Source organism: Podarcis pityusensis (assembly GCF_964106645.2).
Source record: "Podarcis pityusensis genome assembly, chromosome: Z".
Lineage (NCBI taxonomy): Eukaryota > Metazoa > Chordata > Lepidosauria > Squamata > Lacertidae > Podarcis > Podarcis pityusensis.
The window spans coordinates 47,253,859-47,275,280 of record NC_138044.1 but is presented as its reverse complement, the minus strand read 5'-3'; the positions used below and the strand labels follow the sequence as shown (position 1 = coordinate 47,275,280).

Genomic DNA, 21,422 nt, shown 5'->3' with positions numbered 1-21,422 from the left:
GAGACCCTCCCTGCCCACAGAGTGTCTCGCCAGAGTGGTGCATGCTCTGGTTATCTCCTGCTTGGACTACTGCAATGCGCTCTATGTGGGGCTACCTTTGAAGGTGACCCGGAAACTACAACTAATCCAGAATGCGGCAGCTAGACTGGTGACTGAGAGTAGCCACCGAGACAATATAACACTGGTCCTGAAAGACCTACATTGGCTCCCAGTATGTTTCCGAGCACAATTCAAAGTGTTGGTGCTGACCTTTAAAGCCCTAAATGGCCTCAGCCCAGTATACCAGAAGGAGTGTCTCCACCCCCATCGTTCACCTCTGAGGGCCTCCTGGTGGTTCCCTCACTGCAAGGTTACAAGGAGCCAGGCAGAGGGCCTTCTTGGCAGTGGTGCCTGCCCTGTGGAACGCCCTCCCGTCAGATGTCAAGGAAATAAACAACTATCTGCCTTTCAGAGGACATCTGAAGGCAACCCTGAAGGAAACAATTTTCTATTTGCTGTAAGCTGCCCAGAGTGGCTGGGGAAACCCAGCTAGATGGGCGGGGTATAAATATTGTTTTCCAAATGTTGCCTAACACCTGTACAACTTGAGACATGAGGGGAGGAAATGGACAAGGGCCATTCTTTTGAAATTTTGGGAGAATAACTAGCCAATATGTCACTATTTTACTTTCCACCAAGAAGAATCCTTGCAGATGCCCATGAATTACAACCCAAAATGCTGAAGCCTTCTTCTGGAAAAGGGAGCCTGCTGCATTACCTGGCAGAAATCTACCACCACCATTCAGGAGTCAACAATCAAGCCTTCTCCTAGTGATGTACCCCCACTTCTACGTTGTTTCTTGAGTGGACATTAAAAATGGCCAAAGATAAGGGTGAACTGGCCAAGGGACAAAAAGCATTTATTATGAGGAACAACAAAAACACTTTACTCAAAGTTCTTCCGTGGCTTTCAGCCCCAATTAAGAAGCTAATTTCCCATCCAGGTATTGACGAGGCTGAGACCCACTCAACTTTCAAGTGTGGCAGCATCACATAAACTCTTCTCTCTCCTCTTTTTAAAATTAATCTTGCATTTCCAGAACGGAGTCCCAACACTGCAAATGAATTCCAGGGCAAAGTTTTGCCAACACTTTTTGGAAATAAAACACCACACCAACTGTAGAGGGAGGAGCAACAAAGCTGTCTTTGCCAGGCTTTCAGCATACAACATACTGCAGTTTAAGACACCCCTCCATCACCCCCCCCCAAAGAAAGACAAGAAAGACTCAGTGCAGTGTCGAACAAGTATATTTATAGCAAAAATAGGCTTTTACTCTCTTTCCCACATGATGTTCTGTTCCCCCCCCACAAAAAAATCATTTACACAGTAAACAGGTCAGCTGCCGCTGTGTGCACTGAGCCAGCTCCTGACCTCCCTGATGTCTTCAGCTCTTAATGGTCCCTTCCCACCAGCATCTCTCCACCGCAAACTCCCCGCCATCCTGCCTTGCACAAAGTGAGAGTCTCCCAAAAGGTGCAGGGTGTGCACAGTGCTCCACATATATAACAAGCATGCACAACTGCCCAAATGAAGGGTGACCGTAGCGCCTTGTGCCAGTAAGGAGAGTGGGCTTGCTGTGTTTCCAGAGTGGCATTTGCCAGCATTATAACGGGACCCCAGCCCTCCTGGCTCGGTGGTGGGGAAATCTTAGCAAGAGCATTTATAGATTACAGGGAGACCCACCCAGAACCAGCTCCCAGCATCAGACTGTGCTCCTTGGAAGGGGGTAAAAAATAAGGGGATACGTATTGGAGGAAACCCACCTTGGGCAATGAGTGAAAGTGTTCAGGAGTGCAAGGTGGGAATCTGTGGAATCTCTGTAGCTTTGCTACAACCAAAGCCAAAAGGTGCTGGGGAGTCACAGCCCTCTTTCTAGGCAGCCATGAAATCAGACTTCCGGAACGGGAAGCAATTGGGACAGCTGGGGTGGCCGGGAGGCAGGCTGAAAAACTGGTACAACTTTGGGACTATAAAAAAGGGCAGAAGTGGAGGCCAGGAAATGACCATTGAGGGCAACTCTAGAAAGAGTAATGGAGTGGAATTCTCTCACGGGAAGAAGCACTGCAGGCCCACCTGGTGCTTTCCCACCATCATTAGACTCCAACTCCCATCAGCTCTTGTAAATATGGCCAGCAGTCAGAGGAATGATGGGAGTTGTAGTACAGCAAACATTCAGAGGGCATGCCAGGTTAAAGAAGGCTGCTGCAGACCTCCTCCCCCCTGGACCAGTAGGAAGCAAGAAAGTCCTTCCCTCAAAGTCCAGGGACTCATATTTTCCACAATTTGGCTTAAAGCCACCGACCACCCCAACTGACAGAACATTCAAGACCCAAAGTGGGCTAAGACATTGGCACAATTATGAGCAGCAGGAATGGCACAAGGCAAGGAAAGGGTCCTCTAATACTGTAAAGGACGCCAGAAACTCAGTAAGAGCTGCTACAACTGGACCAACAATGAATTGCAATGACGACCCCACCCATCCCCATTAAAAACATCTAGCCACCATGTGGCTTTCCACACCCTTTGCAGCACACACCTGTCTGCAAAAGGGTTGTGTGGACAGAAATGGCTCCAAAAGCTGTTGGATAGAAAACACCCTTGCACGCAGCCAGCCATCTGACCCAATACTTTCTCCCAGATCCTCAGAGCTCAGCAATTGCACAAGACAACAGAGGACCGCTGGGAGGAAAGGCGCATCTTTCTCTTCACATCTTAAGAGGGGAAGGGAAAGCTATCAAGTAACTGAAGTCGCTGAAATGGCATGGTGCATGAGCCAGAGTCCAGGGGGTGCTCGTCTGCAGCCCTCTAGGAGACCATGTACTGAGTGATGGCTCGAAGGGCATAGAGCAACTCTGCCTGCAGCCGGGCTTCCAGGATGAGAAGGTTCATGTGGACCTAAAAAGGAGCAGAAGAAAAAGGGATGGTTAGAGGAGAAAGAAGCCTGACTGGACCACAGGGCAAGGGTTAAGTACATGTGAGCTTGTTGGAGCAGGCCAGTGGCCAATAAGATGCCTGTGGGAATCACACAAACAGAACATTAGCTCAACAGTTCTCTTCCATTTTTCATGCATTCTGAATCTTCAAAAATTCATCTCCATTGGAGTTCATTCACAAGTTATAGTGTTTCAAGAAACTCATTGGAGCACCAAACTACCAATGGTGGCTACTGTCTCCCTCTACAGTTGGAGGCCATATGCCTCTAAATTCCAGTTGCTGAGAACTGCTGCTAGAGAGAGTGCTTTCACCATCTGCTTGCGGGCTTCCCATTAAGGCATCTGGTCAGCCACCGTGCTAGACTAGGGAGGCTTTGGGACAGATCCAGGTGGGTTCTCAAGTTCACCCAGCCCACCTCTAGAACATCTCTCCTGCACCATTTAACTGTGATTGGACAGAAACATATGAAACTGTCCAGTACAGAGTTATTCGAGTGCTGGTCCATCTAGCCTAGCATTCTCAACAGCAGCAGCATTGGCAGCAGCAGACTCCCAAGACCTCAAGCAGAGCAGTTTCCCCAGTCTTGCTGCTCAACCTTCTGCAGTAGATGTAGATTGAACCTGGGACCTTCTGCATGTACATAATACTCTCTATCCACCAAGCTCTCTAAGCTATTGGACCTGCCATAAGCTCAGTGGTTGAGCACATCAACTTTTAATTAAGTGTGGTAAATCAAGATCAGAACAGCCTATTAAATTAATCAAACCATTGTTTGTAATCCCTCCCTCCTGTGTTGGGACACATTAAATTGCTCACTTAGGAAAGGGTGGGTTGGGGGAGAGAAGAGAGGAGAGGAGAGAGGAGAGAAACCCAACCTCCTTCTCTCCAGTGCCCTCAATCCTGCAGTCTTGATATAAAAGTTTTTCTTTTTTTTAAAAAAAACCTCTCTAACAACCTGGCATTTGGTACAGAAAATGATTCATGGACATCCAATTCCCCCAGGGTCTTAAAAATACACAGGGCCAGCCAACTTCTTTGAAAAGGCAGCAGCAGCAGAGATTAATGTCTTTGCCAAGCAAGGTGGTTAGATCCTCAGGTTGCAAAGCAGGTGGCTGATTTTGCAGGGCAAAAAAAAAAGAACACAGCCGGCAGTAGAACACACAGAACTATGGGCACATAAGCAAAACTCACTCAATTAAAAAGCAGGGCAGGGTCTGCATGTTGGTGGGGACCAAAAAGTGCATGTAACACTCCTTGTCCAAATCTCTGTCAAGGCCAGCACCGTGCTGGAATCTCTCCTCCAGTTTCTCAAAAGTTTTCTAGCTCTGTCCTTTTGCCTCATAAAGATGTCTTTAGCAGACTGTGCCTGTTGGGTTATGAGCTTGCTTATTCATTGCAAGAGGGGTATATTGCGCATGTTTTATTTTCCAGCAAATCATTCTGCAGCCTCTCTGGCTGCCCATGCCTCCTAATCTGGAAAAAAGCCCCAAAGGGCGAGTTCTTGTGGTGTCTCTCTGTGGGCTTTAATGGGCATGGGGGCATCCAGGGGTGCTGCAGAGTTCAAGCTGCTGGAGTGTGATGGTTTGTAGAATGAAAGAAGAGACGACCAACATACACACAGAGCCTTGGGCACCTTAGAAGTGAAGTACAGAAGACAAAGCCCCTGCCCCCTACGGATGAGAATTTCACCACACTTTCCTCTTCCCTTTAAAATTTTTCAAATGCAGTATCTTTTTCCCCTCATCTTAATAACTGACAAGTATGTTGGAGTGGTGGGGCAAGGAGAGAAAACAAATATTTTAGGCAGAACAATTTCCCAGCTGCCATTCTAACAGGGTGTTTTTTTTTTTGGTGGGGGAGCATTCTGAATTCACTGCAAGTGAAGAGGAATGCAAACATCAGCTGAGCGAGAACTGCCTGCACCACATTACCATGATGCTCCAAAAAGAGAGGGCATCTCACCCACCCCCCTCAACAATTCACCATTGGCGATGTGGTTTTGTTGCTGTTACTATTGCCTGTAAAATGGATACACCCTGGGCATCACCAGGGAGCAGACTAATACCCCTTTGCCCAAGACACATACAGATTCTCCACCAGTAATAAGGTGGCAAATTCAGAAGTGCCAGGATCCCTTCAGGACACACACAGACACACCCCACCCCCTTCTACGATTATACAATGATCTTATAATTATACAGTAAAAGCAATTAGAGATGCATTGTATCTCCATGTGTTGCCTCTCGGCTAGATCTGCTATTTTCTGTGCATGTACACAAGCAAATGATTTGGAGTGCTCCAGCATCTTCTTTTGAATTTAAGTGGTTTTTTCAGCACCTTGTTTTTTCAGTGTTATTAAATGCTCAGCTTTGGAGCATGGAGAACAACTTCTCCTTGGTGTTCTTCTGATGCTCCTCCTCCAGAGTGACCCTCCTCCAGAGTGACCGTCCTCAGTGGCTGAACTCACCTCCTTTCACTCCCGATGGGCTCCAGTCAGTACAAAGGGAGAGAAGACCTTTTCTCAGTGGCTCAAAAGCTCCCCTTTCATGTGACTGGGCAGCTTCAGGACCCTGAGGTAGAAACCGTAACGGGTCTTCAACCCCTGCAATCCCTGGACCACCACACCTCTGTCCTCCATCCACTCACAAATCCTGCTATCTCTAACCTTTTCGCTGTGCTTGAACTGCTTCCAAAAGTGCGTGAACGTCTCCTGATCCAACTTCTCTGGGGTGCAAGTCACAGTTTGTATGTAGAGCTTGAGTGTCTGTTCCAGGAGCTGGTTCACCTCTGAGTAGTCGTAATCATCATACCTGGAATAGAACAGCAGTTACACAGGAGCTGGCAACCAGAATAGTTTCTCTCACCCTAAACACATGTCAGTTTCAAGCCAGATTCCAAGATGCCCTAGGCGAACAGGAATTCTGCCTGCTTCCTCCTCAGCTGAAGCTTAGGAAACTAAAACGAAACATTTGCCGGAGCCCAGAAGAATGATCTGGTCCAAACCCTCCTGTCTCTGAAAGGCAGCTGGCTCTCCAGTTCCTGAACATACACACATACAGCAGAAGCAGGAAACAGAAGCTCCAAATCCTTTCCTGCAGGGATCTTGCCCAGATCCATAGAATGTACCATGCACCCTCCTCGGGTGCTTTTCCCTGCCTGGCATGTCTCCCTGATCAGCTACACTGCCTCTCCTGGGTGGGGGAGATTTTGAAAGGGTGTGTGGCAGGATGCAGAAACCTCAGGGTTTTGCTTTGAGGAAGGACTGCGGCTCAGCGGTAGAGAACCTGCCTTACATGCAGAACATCCCAAACTCACTTCCCTGGCATCGCCAAGTAAGGCTGTGAATTGCACTCCCTGTCTGATACTCTGGAGAGCTGTACCCAGTCAGAGTTGCCAACACTGAGTTACATGGACCAACAGGTGTGACTCCGGTACAAGGCAGATTCCCAGGTGGTCGGAACGTAGCCTGCTTTATAGAAGGTAAGTATCACATCCATTGCTCAGCCTGCTGTTGCCTCTGGCCTCATCCACTACGTTGGGCTGAAAAAAACCTCCCCAAGTCTTGCTTTAAATGGGTTCAGCAGAGACTAGGCTTAGTGGGGAGAAATGGGATGATTCCTCATGCTAGGCTGTAGTGCCTCCATATATATCTAATTCAGAATATAAACAATAACTGTATATTATTAATCTCTATTATTGCTATTTTATTACCGTGTGTGTGTGTGTGTGTGATTTTTTCATTTATTGTGAGAGGCTTTTTTGTGGAACCTCGTTCAGCTGCACCGTATGGTCCATGGCGGTAAATCCAGTAATGGAAAATTTATGTGGTGCCTCCCTTCCCCCGATGCCCTAAACAGGTGCTTATTTTGCTTAGTGGTTAATCCAGCCCTGCGTTCCGTACAGTATGTGGCCTGGCTTGCTTTCTAAAGCCCCCCATGCATCAGTTCCACACTGCTCAGGGACGGGCAGGGGGTGTTTTTGGACAAGAGCTTGGTCCCCCACAGAGCACAGGAGAGACGGGCGAAGGAAGTGGTTACCTGATGCCGAACATGGAGTGGACGTAGTTCCACACGCTGCGCTTGAACGTGGCTGGGTCACAGCCCTGCCGCTTTGCCAGCACACAGCTCTGGAGCTTTTGGACCTTTTGGAACTTGTCGTCTAGCAGAAACCCGATGTCAGTGTACAACCTGTTCACCAGTGAGAAACCGTGGTCTGCCCAGGAGTAATCCTGCCAAAAAGAAAAGAAGAGAAAAGGTGGGTCGAGAGAAAGGACAGATAAGGAAAGGCAGAGGGAGGGTGCCACCAGCAGCCCCCAATGCAGGCTGGGGAGGACCAGCAAGGTTTCTGTGCCGATTCTGTCCCCCGCAACTGTGCAGGACATTTTCAGGGGGATCACCACCACTCAATCCCAGCCACTTTAACGCAGCAACTTTGTAACATTTGTGAAATTTTTCTAGAAATATTCTGCAATTGCATTGTAGATTGATGCTGTGTCTTGATATTCCACATATTTTGTGGTTTTTACTACTTGTGTTTATTTTGCTATGAAATTCATTGTTGCTGAATTAGGTGACTCAAAATGTGGAATTTATCATTGTCATTATTATTACCATTAGCAGCAGCAGTACGGAATGCAGAATTGAGTTTTTTGCATGGGTTTCAGCTGACATGTGCAACCTGCTTAGAGGTTGAAATATTAAAAGGTTGTGTAAATCAAAATGTAATAAGCATGTACCTGCACACAGAATATCTGTGGTTGGTTCTCATTAAGCTGAGCAAAATCCTGGTACCCAAAACTGGGGTCTTCAATGAAGCAAGAGATGTCTGTGGTGCCAGAAATTTCACCATTGCAAGCTGGAAGCCAGGTACATATAAGCAAAAGAAAAAAGAATAAGAAAGCTGTGTTGAAAGGAAAAGGAGAGGGGCCTTGGAGAAAAAGCAGGGGGTGTGTGTGTGTGTGTGTGTGTGTGTGTGTATGCATGCATGATAGTACTGCATTCACTCCCTGCATGCAGAAATGTCTCCACCCAGAATGTTCTCCTGCAGCCTTACCTAAATGGAGGTTAGTCCATGTGGGCAAACAGGCAGTGCCCCACCGAACTCAGTCTGTTTACAGCTGCCCCCGCCTGCCTGCCTGCCATCATGCTCACTACCAGTCATAGAACCAAACAATTGTAGAGTTGGAAGGGACCATGAGGGTCATCTAGTCCAACCCCCTGCAATTAAGAGCCTCTTGTTCTACAGACTGAGCTTTCCCAGCCCAGATGATGGCAATGCCTGCCAGCTTCCTCCTCCTTGGTCTCAGTGTTGGCCTTGTCAAACACAGCAGGGAGGAGGAAGAGGTAGAAGCTAGAAGCAGCTGGCTCTCCATGCCATGGGCTCTGGTGCCATCTACTGTTGGCCTCCCTGCCTTCCACCCCACCAGTCCCAACGAGTGGCTGCCACCACTGGCATCCACCAGCGTCCAATACCCTTCTTAGGCATTACCTTCTTCCCTCTCAGGTGTTCTCATCTCCTCCCATGCCTCATTCTCCACTTTCAGCTTGTGAATGCGCTCTTGTAGAGACTCCACCTCCGCACAGGAATCCATAGACTGCAGGCCGGGGGGGGGGGGGAGAGAAAACACCAAAGAGTTTTGCTGGCTCCCAGTCCAAGAAGGGCTCCTCCCCACCCAACCACAGTCATGATGATCAGTCAGACCAGTGGTGCATCAAGTATTGTCTACACTGACCGGAAGCAGCTCTCCAGGGTTTCAGGCCGGGGATTTCTCTAGTCCTACCTAGAGATGCTGGGGATAGAACCTGCAACCTTCTGCATGCAAAGCAGATGCTCCACCACTGAGCCACAAATCCCATGTTTCAAGTACAGAATATTCCTGCCTTCTCACCATGCCCACTTCTCTGTATACCCCAACCTCCCTTCCCAGCCCCCAGAGCATCAAGTGCACCTTCTTGCGGTTGTGATGAAACACATCCTGGCTGCAGCCATTGTTGACTTCACAAAAGCACAGGCTCCCCGGCAGCGTGAGCTTCAGCAAGCCGTCTGGCGGGAAGTCTTGTTCACAGCCACATCCAAAGGCAAAACTGGCCAGTGCATGGTAGTGGGCAAGGAGCACAACAGCATGGACCAGTTCTGCCAGGGACCAGCTCTCCTCCCTGATCTGCAGCAGCTTCTGAAAGGGAAGCAACAGAAGGGGAAAATCACCTCTGAATGCAGCCAGTGGCCTCAGTTCCCAGGAACCCCACATTCCAGACACGGAAAACCTCTCACACAGCTGTCAGAATGCTTCATTTAATCTGTGCCCTTAAATTTATTCCAGCTGCCTGTTTTAAGTTAGGCTTCACACCCGCTTGCCAGTATCTCAGTTGTGGCTGCCATTTATCTTAACATTTTGACAGAATTGCTTCATTGTGTATTTTGTATTATGTGTGTTTATTGTGTGCAGTTGGTTTTAAAGTTGTAAACTTGCTTAAAAGCCAATTTAGGCAGCATACAGATTTAATAATGATGATCCTAGTAATATTATTAAAATAATAAAAGTATTGCAATGGAAAACTTTGAGTCAAATGAATTATTATTATTAATGCATGTGCAGAAGCAGGTGTGAGCACAAAGGCTCCGCTGCATTTACAATGGGGATGAATGGAGACTCCCAACCGCATCACCATTCCCTGCTAGATTCCTTCTGCACAGCCCCACGGTGTTACCTCGAAGTGCTCCTTGCCAATGAGCCATGGCTGGTGTGCCAGGATCTTGTTAATCTCGCTGAGTCTTTGGAGTTTTGGGGGGATGTATTCTAAGCCTCTCAGCCACTGAGGGTCACCACCCACCCTCAGGAACTGCAGTGCATGTAGATTCACTAAGTATTGACACCGGTGCCGGGCAGCTGCCTGCAAGAGATGCAACAGGCACATTAAATACACTCAGAATCATAGAAATGTAGTGCTGAAAGGGACCCTGAGGGTCATCTCATCCAACCCTCTGCAATGCAGGAATCTCAGCTCAAGCATCCAAGACAGATGAGCACCCAACCACTGCTTAAAAACCTCCAAAGAAGGAGAGGCTACAATCCCCCAAGGGAGTCTGTTCTGCTTGGCCCATGAGGACAGGCATCTTGAACAATGTGTTTAGTGCAATGTGCTTTTCATATAGAGGCTATTTTGGAGGCAATGTGGGAAGAAGGCAACTGGCATGTATGCCCAGTTGTGCAGCACCCCTGAGGCACTCCACAAGTGCTATAAAGGTCTGGGCAGCAGAGGATGGTCCATGAGGACAGGTGGGGCACTGCCTCCCTAACCTCAGCTTTCCTTCAACCAGACCCCATGTGTCCGCCTTTTTTACTAGTGCAGAGGGTGGCACTGGCTGCCTGCTTCCTCATCCTTATCCTCATAGGGAGGAAGACAGGTACAAAGCCTAGAATTAAGTTGGCCCTGCCTTTCATAGACCCTGTTGCTTTTGCCTCCTCCCTTAAACCCTCACCAGACCCAACGGACAAGAGACAACACAAGGTTATGAGCAGCTCCAAACCAATAACAGCAAACTGGTGCGTAAAATGGGGGAAGTGTGGGGTGAAAGGGCTGAGTGAGACCAACAGCTGTAGCAAACAAATGAAACACACACACACAGCGTTTGCATGGCAGCGGAACCAGCTTTGGTTACTCCAGAAGTTTTGGACTACAACACCTGTTCTGGCTGGGGCTGATGCAGTCCAAACAGGTTGGAAAAGGCTGGCTTGTGCCAACAGGCAGGTGCCGAGCAAGCTCTTGCTGGAGCCTGGAGTGCGAGTGCACCTGGCCCTTTAAGCCAAAGGTGCCACGTTGAGGGCTGGCTCCCCCTCACTCACCATGACGGCGATGTAGTGGCGGCAGTAGAATGGCAGCGGCCCATCCATGTGCAGTAGGTAGTGTTGCATCCGGAGGAAACTGTCCAGGTATTGCGGGTGATATCCCATCTGCTGGCTTATTGCTTCGAGGCACCCGCGGGTAGCCAGGGCTTTCACAAAGAGCAAGTGGGAAGTCCTCTCTTTGTCACCAGCACTCATCTTTGCTACCTGGGGAGGGAGCGGGAGGGGAGGGAGGGGAAGGAGGAGAATGAGAAAGGTGCTTTGTGTCCCCCAGCTGCTCTTTTTGGGAACAGGAGAAGAGGGTGATAACAAGAAGAGGTTGACAGGTGCAGCGAGAAAGTGAAATTGCAAGCTCATGGAACGCAATGTGTCTCAAAGGCAGGAGTTGTTTTTATTACTGATTAAACTTGTAGGGGTGTTGGAAGCTGCCTCATACCGAGTCAGACCAGTGGTCTATGTCGCTCAGTATCTTCTGCAACGGGAACCTTCTGCAGCCCAGGGGCCGCGTTCCCTTCTGGGCAATCTCCCAAGGGCCACATGCCAGAGGTGGGTGAGGCCAGAAGCAAAAGTAAGAGGAGCAAAGACTGAAAATTTTACGTTTGTATGGTAGGCTAGATCCTACACACACTCACCAAATCCTCAATATCCTCTATATCCTCCATCCAGAAAACCAAGAAGCATTATGAGAGTTCAAGGGTACATTCCAGCTAGGCAAAAAACAAACAAAACAGTTTGGATTTGAAGCAAGATCAGTGAAGGGAGGAGCATGGGGAGAGTTCCAGGGGTCAGAACCAGGAGTGGAGGGTCACATCCTGGCCTAAGGTTTCCCACCCCTTCTCTACACTGACTGGGAACAATTTCCCAAGGTTTCAGACCAGAGCCTTTTGCAGTTCTCCTGGGAGAGACCCAGAATTGGACCTGGGACCTTCTGCAGGCAACAGAGATGCTCTACCACACGAAGATTCCCAGGTGCGTAACCGTTGCAATGCACAAATCAGTACAAGAAGCATACAACCAACGACAGACACAGCAAATTATTAAAGAAAGCCGAGCATCACAATATCAAAAGATCAAGCAGCCCAACAGCACGTCTAAAAAGCAGTCATTCCCATTGGCCAGAGAAAGCAACTGCATCTTAATCTGCTGCTTAATATGGTAGGGGGCAATGGGGTCTTGGTGGAAAGAGACTGTGTCCCCATCATCTGAGAAAAGAGAAAATGCCCTTCTCTGGGAAGCTGACTGGGTGTTAGAAGAAAACTTAGAATTGGGCACTTTCTTTGTGGGTTCAGGGCTGCACACAGTTCTGGGCTATAAATAAGTGCATGCCATGTTTTAATAAGAGTCCGGCTGCTGGACCAGAGCAAGGGTCCATCACTTTGTGTCTCACAACAGCCAGCTAGATACCACTGGGAAACCCACAAGCGGGATACAAGGGTGCTGACACATTTTTTATTTTATTTTGCCACCATGTAGAAGCAATGCACCATTAAGTCTAATTGCACTAATTTCTGTTATATCTATTTTTGCTAGAGAAGAGTGAAGGGAGAGGAAAATGTATCACTGAATTCTTCCCTCCCAGTCAGAAGACACTAGATTCAGCCCCCAAACCCTACAGATAATTTCACCAATCACTGCACAGGTCAGTTTACACCCTCTAGGACTAGAAGCTCATTTCTCCCCACTTATTTTTTTTTAATGAAAGCCAAGGTTCCTTGGATACCTTCCTTGAACAAACTAATCAAAGCAGACATTTGTTATCAGTGATTCTGCCATGGAGGGCTCCTTCCTACAAGTCCTTGTATCTCAAAGCCCAGGTTCACATGCATTTTACCCTCCAGCCTACCCCCTGAAATCTTCAGCTGGTCTTTCCAAGCCAGAGGGGCTCCTGCCTCCCACTTAAATAATCATTCAGGGGAGGCTCAGGCTCAAATCTCACCCAGAGCCCCATAAACAGATTTTGAGCTAACCCAACAGATAGTGCAAAAGCTGTACCAATTGCAGGTGCCTAAGAGCATCGCTTGCCTGTACAGCAATACAAACAACTCTCCCTCTCAGTCTGCAATGAGCTATGGATAACATTAAGGCAAGTCTTGTGCAGTCCATTTAAGATCTGGGAAGTCGACCCACCCACCCACCCACCCACCCAGGGCTTTGGGGCTTTTCTACCACTACTCCCTCACTCACCCATATGCATCGAGGCTGGAACTCATGGCAAATAGACAGACCAGAGAAGGAGGACGGGACAGTGGAAAATCACTCAGTTTCACATATCCAGGCGGGGTACCCCACTCCTTCAGAGTCTAACAGGGCCTTAAAATAACATTCCTGAACTCTAAAATAAAATTAGAAAAAGCAACACCGGGAAGTGATGCAGCAGTGGGGTCAGTGGAAGTGCCAAAGCCTGGCCTTCGAGCCTCAGGAACTTCAGAGACTCCACCTGGTCCGGACACACCAGAGTTCTGTGCAAGTTAGTCGCAGGGGTCTTGTGCCAGAGTCCTGTTCAGAGGGAGCTCACTGCAGCTCCTGCTTTATTTTTAACATGCCCTGAAAGGAGGGGTCTAGGCTCTCTCCCCCCCCCCATACACGCCTTCTCCATCTCCCTGATGAATAAGTAATCTAGTAAGCTATTGGTCCTGGAGATGCCCTCTCTTTCTGTATATACAACACACATATAAAGCACACCCTCTTCCCAAAGAGAACCCTGGGAACTGTCACTCACCACTCAAAGAGCTGCAGCTCCCAGCACCTTAAACTACAGTTCCCAGTATTCCTTTTCCTTTTGGAGCGGAGGGAGGAATGTGTTTTAAATGTATGGTGTGGATGCAGGCTAGATGCATGCAAGTGTGATGGACCACCACCACTCTGCTTTGGGAACAGATGAAATTCTTTGAACCAAGGTGCAGATGAACGCCAACTGGTTCTTACAAATGCTTGTGCTGCTCAGAGAAGAGTCCATTAAAATTAATGACCCTGACTAACTTAGGTTCATTCATTCCGATGTGCCTACCCTGAGAAAAACTTACAACCCAATGTGAAGGGAGGGGAAAAAACACCCCAACATCATTTTACAGAATTGTTTCGAACAAGTGGCAGATTAACCATCAAGGGAACAACAACGAGAACAGAGAGATAGGCTGATACGTGTTTTGGGGGAGCAGGATGCACAGTTTACCAGGGTGCTTCTTCGCCCCCCCCATCTCCCCAAACACCCGACACGCAGAAGCCAGCCAACCTCCATCTTCAAGTGGGAGAATTATAAACAAGGGGGCGCACCCTGGGGAAGCGAGAGGTCTATACCTCCAAGCAAAGTGAAACACTACGAGAAGCACGGACAGCAGCAGCACCAAAATGGGGGAGTGTGCGGTGGTCTCTGCAGGGCGGTGCAGAAACCCTGAATTCCCTTTTTAAAAAGGCTTTCCAAAACGCAACATCTCGGGGAAACCCCAAAGAACACGCCCCCTCTTGAAGCCTTAGCAGCAGCTGGACCAGTGACGGCCCACTCTCCCGTCCCGGTAGCGGCCCCATTGTCTCCCTGCCGGCGCGCCCCCCAATCCATCTATGCACCCACCCACCCACCCACCCCCGCCGCAGCGAGCGGGCCGCAGCGCCCCCTAGCCGCACCACCGACGAAACGCAGGAGGAAAAAGAGAAAAACAACTTTGATTGGCAGCGCGGGGAGGCGGAGGAGGAGAAAGAAGAAGAAGCGGCGGCGGCAGCAGCATCCCGCATCCCTGCCTCTGCCGCCCGGACTAGGACAAAGAGAGCGGCGGAGGCCGAACGCGCACAGGCAGCGCTCCAGGGACGCACCGGACAAACAGCCGCTCCGGATGGATGTGAAGAAGCGGAGGGAGAAGCAGGGCGGCAAGCACCATGCCTCTCCCCCCGCACGCCCGTTTCCTGAGGGGTCCTAATCCTGAGAGTCAGCGGAGAGCCTTCTACGCCCCACGCCCGCCCCCGGCTCTCCTGCCCTTAGGAGGTTCAGCTACGCCAAGAATGCAATGCAAGTGGGGGAAGGGCACTCTGGGGGCGCGACGTTCAGGGACCCCCCCCCCCCCAATTAAAGAGAAAAAGTCCACCGCAGGGTTTTTGTGGGGGGAAGGTGGGGGACACAACACGCACGTTCCGGCTGCAACTTCAACGGCTCGCATGCTTTTGAGAAGCGGGGATCCGTAGCATTCACCCGCTGTCAGGAGTGGACTGGAGGAGGGGGCGTGTGCACCCCATCCGACCGGCGCGATGGACTCGCCAGCAAACGCCGGCGGGGCTTGGAACTCTTTGCTTACTCTAGAAATTGCACCCTCCTCTGACCCGGCTGCCACAAGAATCCCTTTTAAACGAACCCCTTCGGACGCGGCGCCAGCGCCCCAAACCGGCCACCTCGGGGGAGGTTGTTCTACGGACGTGGTGGAATTTGCAAGCGCGGAGGGTCTGTGGAATGAGTTTGTTGGTCGTGCCGCTGCTGCAGCATTTAAGCTGTGCGAGCGGGAAGTGAGCCCGAAGTGAGCGTGATTTTAAATGAGGGGACTTCTACGCCCCTTTCCCTCGGGGGTCTCCTTAAGCCCTGCAAAGACAGTCACTGCCAGCATCTCAGAGGATCTCCCGCTTACCTGCAGCCTATGGCACTGTTTTCCGCGGGGATGTTCCGTGCTAGCGGGGCAGAGTATCATTTTCACCGGCCTGCCGGGTTTTCCTCCCTCACTGCATGGATACGGCCACTACCGGACTCTGAGCCGCGGCCAACCGGCGAAGCTTACAAGCCCGGACAGCCTAGCTGGAGTTAAGAGGAGAAGGGGCGTGGCCCACCTCCCAACGCTGTCCAAACACTGCAGAGGGGCGGAGCCGAATAAGGACTCTTGGCCTATCCCGGACGGCGGGGCGGGGCATGGGGAGCCTTGCGGCAGGAGGCTTGCGTAACCACGTGGGTCCGAATGGAAAGTTACCTGCCCGTCAAGCGCCTAGTCCCCGCCTATTTAGGTGAAAGGGGCGGGGCCAAGGTTCCAGCGTGGTATTCCTTGACAGCTCTTAAAGGAGTCGCGCCTTATTTTTGCATGTGTGTTTTTGTGCATGTGTGTATGTTACTCTGTGTGCGTGCGTGCGTGTGTGCGCGCGTGCGCTTGTATGTGTATGTGCATGTGGCTAGCTTCCTCCTATACCTGTTGGTTTACTCGGAGAACCCACTGAAGTCTTCAGAAGCTTGTAACCTGCAAAGAATAGCAAGAACACTTGTATTAATAAAATAAAATTAAAAAACCAGTACAATTTTGGTTATTCGGTCCACTCTTTGTTTTTCCGTTTATAGCTCCAATGTATATTACTGCAATAGTTTGCCGTATACATACCGTAAAATTTCTCATTCGATATAAATACTCTATATATGGAGCTCAGTCACTTTCTTCTCCTCCTCCCACCCGCCGCTACAACCCCAAAATCCTGAGCCCTGCAGAATGACAGAAACATAGAAATGTAGAGTTGAAAGAGATTCCACGGGTCAACTAGTCAAACTCCCTGCAATGCAGAAATCGCAACTAAATAATTCCACACAGATGCCCCAACAACCTCTGCTAAAAAACCTTCTAGGAAGGAGAGCGTACCACCTCTTCTGGGAGTCCCTTCCACTGTCAAAGAGCTCCTACTGTCAGAAAGTTCTTCCAGATGAATCTCCTTTCCTGTAGCTGGAATCCACTGGTTTGAGTCCCACCCTCCAGAGCAGGGGGAAACAAGCTTGCTCCCTCTTGCATGTGACGTCCAGTTATTTGAAAATGCATCTCGTATCTCCTCTGTTTTCTTTTTAGCAATCTAAACATACCCAACTTTCTCAAGCATCCCTCGCATCAGAGTTGGATTCCAGAGAGTTGATCGTCTTAGTCACCCTCCTCTGTACATGGTCAAGCTTGGCAATATCCTTCGTAAATTGTGGTGCCCAGAATTGGACACAGGACTCCAGGTGTGGTCTGACCAAGGCAGAGTAGAGCGGTACTATTACTTCCCCTTGATCAAGACACTATAACTCTGTTGAATCAGCCTAGAATTGGGTTAGCTTTTTTGCTGCTGCACCACACTATTGTCTCATGTTAAACTTCTGGTCTAGATCCTTTTCACATGTACTTCTGACAAGGCAGATGTCCCAAATCCTATATTTGTGCATCTGGTTGCTGGATCCTACAAGGCAGTACAGAGCTCAATATTTTATTCATGGTTTTCATAGCTTGTAACCAGTTGATACTGGTGTATTCATGTTATGAATACCTGCCTGCAATTTCTTTCCTTACTGTTGGTAGCATTCTAAAAATGTAAATTATATGGGGGGGGGGGGGGACATAAGCACTACTGCTATCTAACAACAGCTTTTTTTGTGCTGAACCCAGTTTGTGTCACAGTTTCTAGTTTGGGCAATGAGCCCCTGTGCTGGCTGTGGTATAATGACAGAACTCTGCACGTGCACAAAGGAGTCTAACATTCCAAACTGGTTTTAGTAGTGGGTACGTGAAAATATTGCTCCATTCCTCAGGAAGCCACTATAGGAACATCCCAGCAATCCTTGTTCACAAGCGAGTTGCTGCGCAGAAATCCCAAGGACTTGCCCACCCAGCTGAAAAGAAGGGAAATTACGGGAGTGCCTTTTTTATTCTGACACCTAGCATAGAAATACACTTCGGCAATTGCATGAGTGAAGGAGGATCCCTGGATTTTAGAAAGATTACCAGGAGAGAATATGGATAGTATTATAGATAATCCCTTCTGCTCATTATGAAGGCCATTGGTTGGTGATGAAACATCAAAAGCCTTGTGCCCTAAGTAACAACATTCCCTCATCTGAATGCAAAAATGGAATTACAGGTCATTGCCAGGTACCCACAAGAAGGTGCTCACCCTGAGCAAGCTCAGTGAAGCTGCTGAGTGCGGCAGCTGTGAAAAAGGCAAATCCCATGCTAGGGATTATTAGGAAAAGAACTGAAAATAAAACTGCCAGTATAATAATGTCATTATACAAATCTTTGATGCATCTGCATTTGGAGTACGGTGTACATTTCTGGATACTTCACCTCAAAAAGAATACTGTAGAGCTGCAAAAGGTTCATAAAAGGCCAAACGAAACGATCAAGGGGGTGGAGCAACTCCCCTATGAAGAAAGGTTGCACAGTGTTTGGGACAGTTTATAGAAAAGGTGAGTGAGAGGTGACATGGTAAGATTGCAAAATTATGCATGGCATGGGAAAAGTGGAGGGAAGTTTATCTTCCTCTCTCATAACTCTAGAACTCACTGACATCCAATGAAACTGAATGTGGGAATATTAAGGACACATAAAACGAAGAACTCGTCTATGCAGTAAAGAGTTAAACTGTGGAACTTGCTCCCACAGGAGGCAGTGATGGACACAAACTTGGATGCTTTTAAAAGAGGAAGAGACAAATTTACAGTGGAGAGGGCTATTGATGGCCACAAGCCAGGATGGAGTCAGAGGAAGCAATTCTTCTGAATATCAGTTGCTGGAAACCACAGAAGTGGGGAGAGTTGCTCTTGTGCTTGAATCCTGCTTGCTGGTTTCCCACAGGCATCTGGTTGGCCACTGTAAGAACAGGGTGCTGGACAAGATGGGCCATTGGCCTTTATCCAGCAGGCTCTTCTTCTCTCATGTTCTTAACCTCCTGATCCAGTTACCCATTCATATTCTCTCTCTGGGTTTTAATGCTTTTCATCCTCATAGCAGACACATTGAAATTAATCGTCCCAATTAGCTGAGGTTCATTAATTTCAATGGGTCTACTCTTAAACATAGCTTGTGAATAAGTAGTAATAGCAAGAAGAGGGGAAAAGAGGGGCAGGAGGTTTCAGGTAGGGGGCCCAACTTGAATAAAATATTGGGGAGGAGGGCAATAAGCCCCACCCTGCATAACTGATCACATGACATGGTGCATGCACACTGTTCAAATGGCAATGCCCATCAGCTTTGGGGGGCCCTTCAAATATTTTATTGGGGGGTGTGTGTGTGTGAAGACCCCTCGGTCTCTAGGAGTTTGCTCTTATGGCTCCCGGAATTGACACAGCACCCCCAACTGCAGAGATGTGGGCCTCTGCAGGTGCCCCTGAGCTAACCCATTGCACGATTGCAAGATTTCATGCTAACACACCCCTGACCCTCATAGCCTGCCCCAGGATAACTGGTGTAGGTGCCTATCCTGATTCAGATTGCAGTGAGACACAATGCCCCAACACAGCAGCTGCCTGCAATGCAGAAACACATGCATTAACCAATTAATTGATTGATTGATTTCAATTTAATGTGTTTATATGCCACATTTCCCTCCAATGAGCTCATGGTGGTGTACAATGTTCTTTTATTCCCCATTTTATCCTCACAACAACCCAGTGAAGTGGGCTATGCGCAAGGTCACCCAGTGAGCTTCATGGCTGAGTAGGGATTCAAAACCTTGTCTCCCAAGTCACAGTCCAACCCTCTAACCACTGCGTCACCCTGCCTCTCCACACATGTTCAGGGGGCCTTAAACCCTGTTAATGCAGCAGCCATCATGAATTGCCTTGTGATATAGACTGTGCTCACTCTTCCTTGTGCCTTTTCTCTCCACGCCCTGATGTCTTTGTCTATTCCCTCAGGTTGCAGATGGCTTGGCTCTTTTCTCTCGCTGTGCAATATTCACAGCAGGTATTGTCCTGATTACTTACACTGCATTAGTGTGGGGTGGAGATTGCACAAGAGTTTCCTTTTCCTATTTTTATTTTTACTTCAACTGTTTTTAAAGATGGGGACAAAGTACGGAAATGGACACTCTAGGAAGCAGCCAATGAAATCCCAAGCGTGCAGCCATATGGACAAATAGCTGGGATAGCTTGGAAGAGCATGTGACTCTTAAATCTCACGTCCATGGGTTCAAGCCCCATGCTGGGCAAAAGATTCCTGCTTTGCAGGGGGGTTGGACTAGATGACCCTCATGGTCCTTCCAATTCTACAGTTCTATGAACTCCATTTACCCAACCATTTTTATTCCAGGGTTCCTGAACAGACACATCCATGCTGTCAGAAGAGATTTAAATAACTCAAAAATTAGCTTTAGCTGTTTGAAAAGAGCTATTTAAATCCTTTTTTTATTCTCCTCTGCTTCTCACACTGTGAAAACATTATTTGGGACCTTGTTTTGTAGCCAGGGCTAGTCTCTTTAAAAAAACCAGATCTAGAAGCTTGGCGGTTGATTTCCATTTTGAATTTCTTCACTGACTCAGATCTGAGCTCCCCTCTTTGGGCATCATGAATCAGTACATACACCCTTGTTTTTCCCCAAATAGGGACAGAAAACCAACAGAACTCCTGCTTTGATTGGGTTTCACACCCTAATGCAGCTTTGTCTCCCAACTTGTCTCCCACAGCGCATAGTTAACCTACGAAACTCCCTTCCACAGGCAGCAGTGATGGCCACCAACTCAGATGGCTTTAAAAGAGGAATGGACAAATTCATGGAGGTGAAGGCTACTGAGGACTACTGGTCACAATGGCTCTGCTCTGCTACTAGGGACAGCCCATCCCACTTCACCACCTAAGGCGAAATGGGAATTCCTGCCTCCTGCTATGCCCTCCCACCCCAGTTCCACTGCCAGAATGCCCTGGCTCTCTCTGAATTTGCAGAGTGCCAGGGCATTCAGCAAAGTTCTGCTGCTTGACTTCTCCACCTGAGAGGGGAGGTATCCCAGCAGGTGGCATTGCCACTTGTCTTTCCCAACGCCAGGAAGAGAGGCAGAGTGCCAACACGGCACACAGAAAAAGCCTCTCTTGTGCTTCTGTCGTCTGAGGCAGGTGCTCTGCTTGCCTCATGGGTGGGTCGGCTCAGTCTGTCACCCCAGTTGGAGGCAGCAATGCTTCTTTATACCAGTTGCTGGAAACCGCAGGAAGGGAGAGTGCTTGGGTGCTGCTTGCAGATGTCCCACAGGCATCTGGTTGGCCAATGTAAGAACAGGATGCTGGACCAGATGGGCCATTGGCCTCATTCAGCAGGGCTCTTATATCCTTATGTTCATAGGCATGGCAATACCCTCATGCCATAAGCCTCCAACATCTATCTACATGTCTTTCCTGATGACCTGGCCTGGCAAAAGGCAGGGAGCCCAAGCAGTAAATGGAGCCAGAGCCAACTACTTCCAGTTTCCCCCTCATCCTCCTCACGTCTGAGGTTCTGCATGAGCAGCACTGGGACCAAGTAGGAGGGAACTGGTGGGCAGTGCCACCCATTGGCTGGACCAGTTACAAGTGAGAGAGCAGGCAGTTGGGGCCTGGCTGAAGGCAGGCTGAATCTGGCAGGGCAGTGCCACCCTGGCTCTCAGAGACTAGGCCACCAAGGAAAGGATCACCATTGAACGTTTGCCAAGGATGCAGCTGCTGCCAGACTGGACCACAGGCATGCATCCAGGGCAGGAGGGAGCAGATGAGCCAGCCCAGCCTCTTGCAACTTCCTGCCTGCCTGCAATGGTGCCTTTTGCCGGGAGTTTCTTCCCACCGTGTTCTGGCAGATCCACTTTCTGCTGCAGCTTCGCTTTGCCTCCAATCAGAAGGCTCCCTGGTGACATCAGCCTTTTTTATAAAAAAAAAACCACACATA

General features: G+C 48.9%; 1 protein-coding gene across 5 annotated transcripts; it reads right to left on the bottom strand.

Moving 5' to 3' along the window:
* Positions 1–1,271: 1,271 nt before the first annotated feature.
* Positions 1,272–16,070, bottom strand: LOC308468793 (sestrin-1-like). 5 transcript variants are annotated; one of them, XM_080991209.1, is made up of 10 exons: positions 15,425–16,070; positions 11,450–11,524; positions 10,818–11,024; positions 9,682–9,864; positions 8,922–9,146; positions 8,462–8,567; positions 7,710–7,828; positions 7,012–7,202; positions 5,640–5,784; positions 1,272–2,935 (listed from the first exon to the last, which is right to left on the bottom strand). In XM_080991209.1, the coding sequence occupies exons 2-10, from the start codon at positions 11,477–11,479 to the stop codon at positions 2,846–2,848; spliced, it is 1,296 nt and encodes a 431-aa protein (XP_080847335.1). In that variant the 5' UTR covers positions 11,480–11,524; positions 15,425–16,070; the 3' UTR covers positions 1,272–2,845. The 5 variants fall into 5 exon arrangements, with proteins under 5 accessions (XP_080847335.1, XP_080847333.1, XP_080847334.1 ...); XM_080991207.1 differs by lacking the exon at positions 15,425–16,070 and adding an exon at positions 13,002–14,372; XM_080991208.1 differs by lacking the exon at positions 15,425–16,070 and adding an exon at positions 13,537–14,372.
* Positions 16,071–21,422: the final 5,352 nt, after the last annotated feature.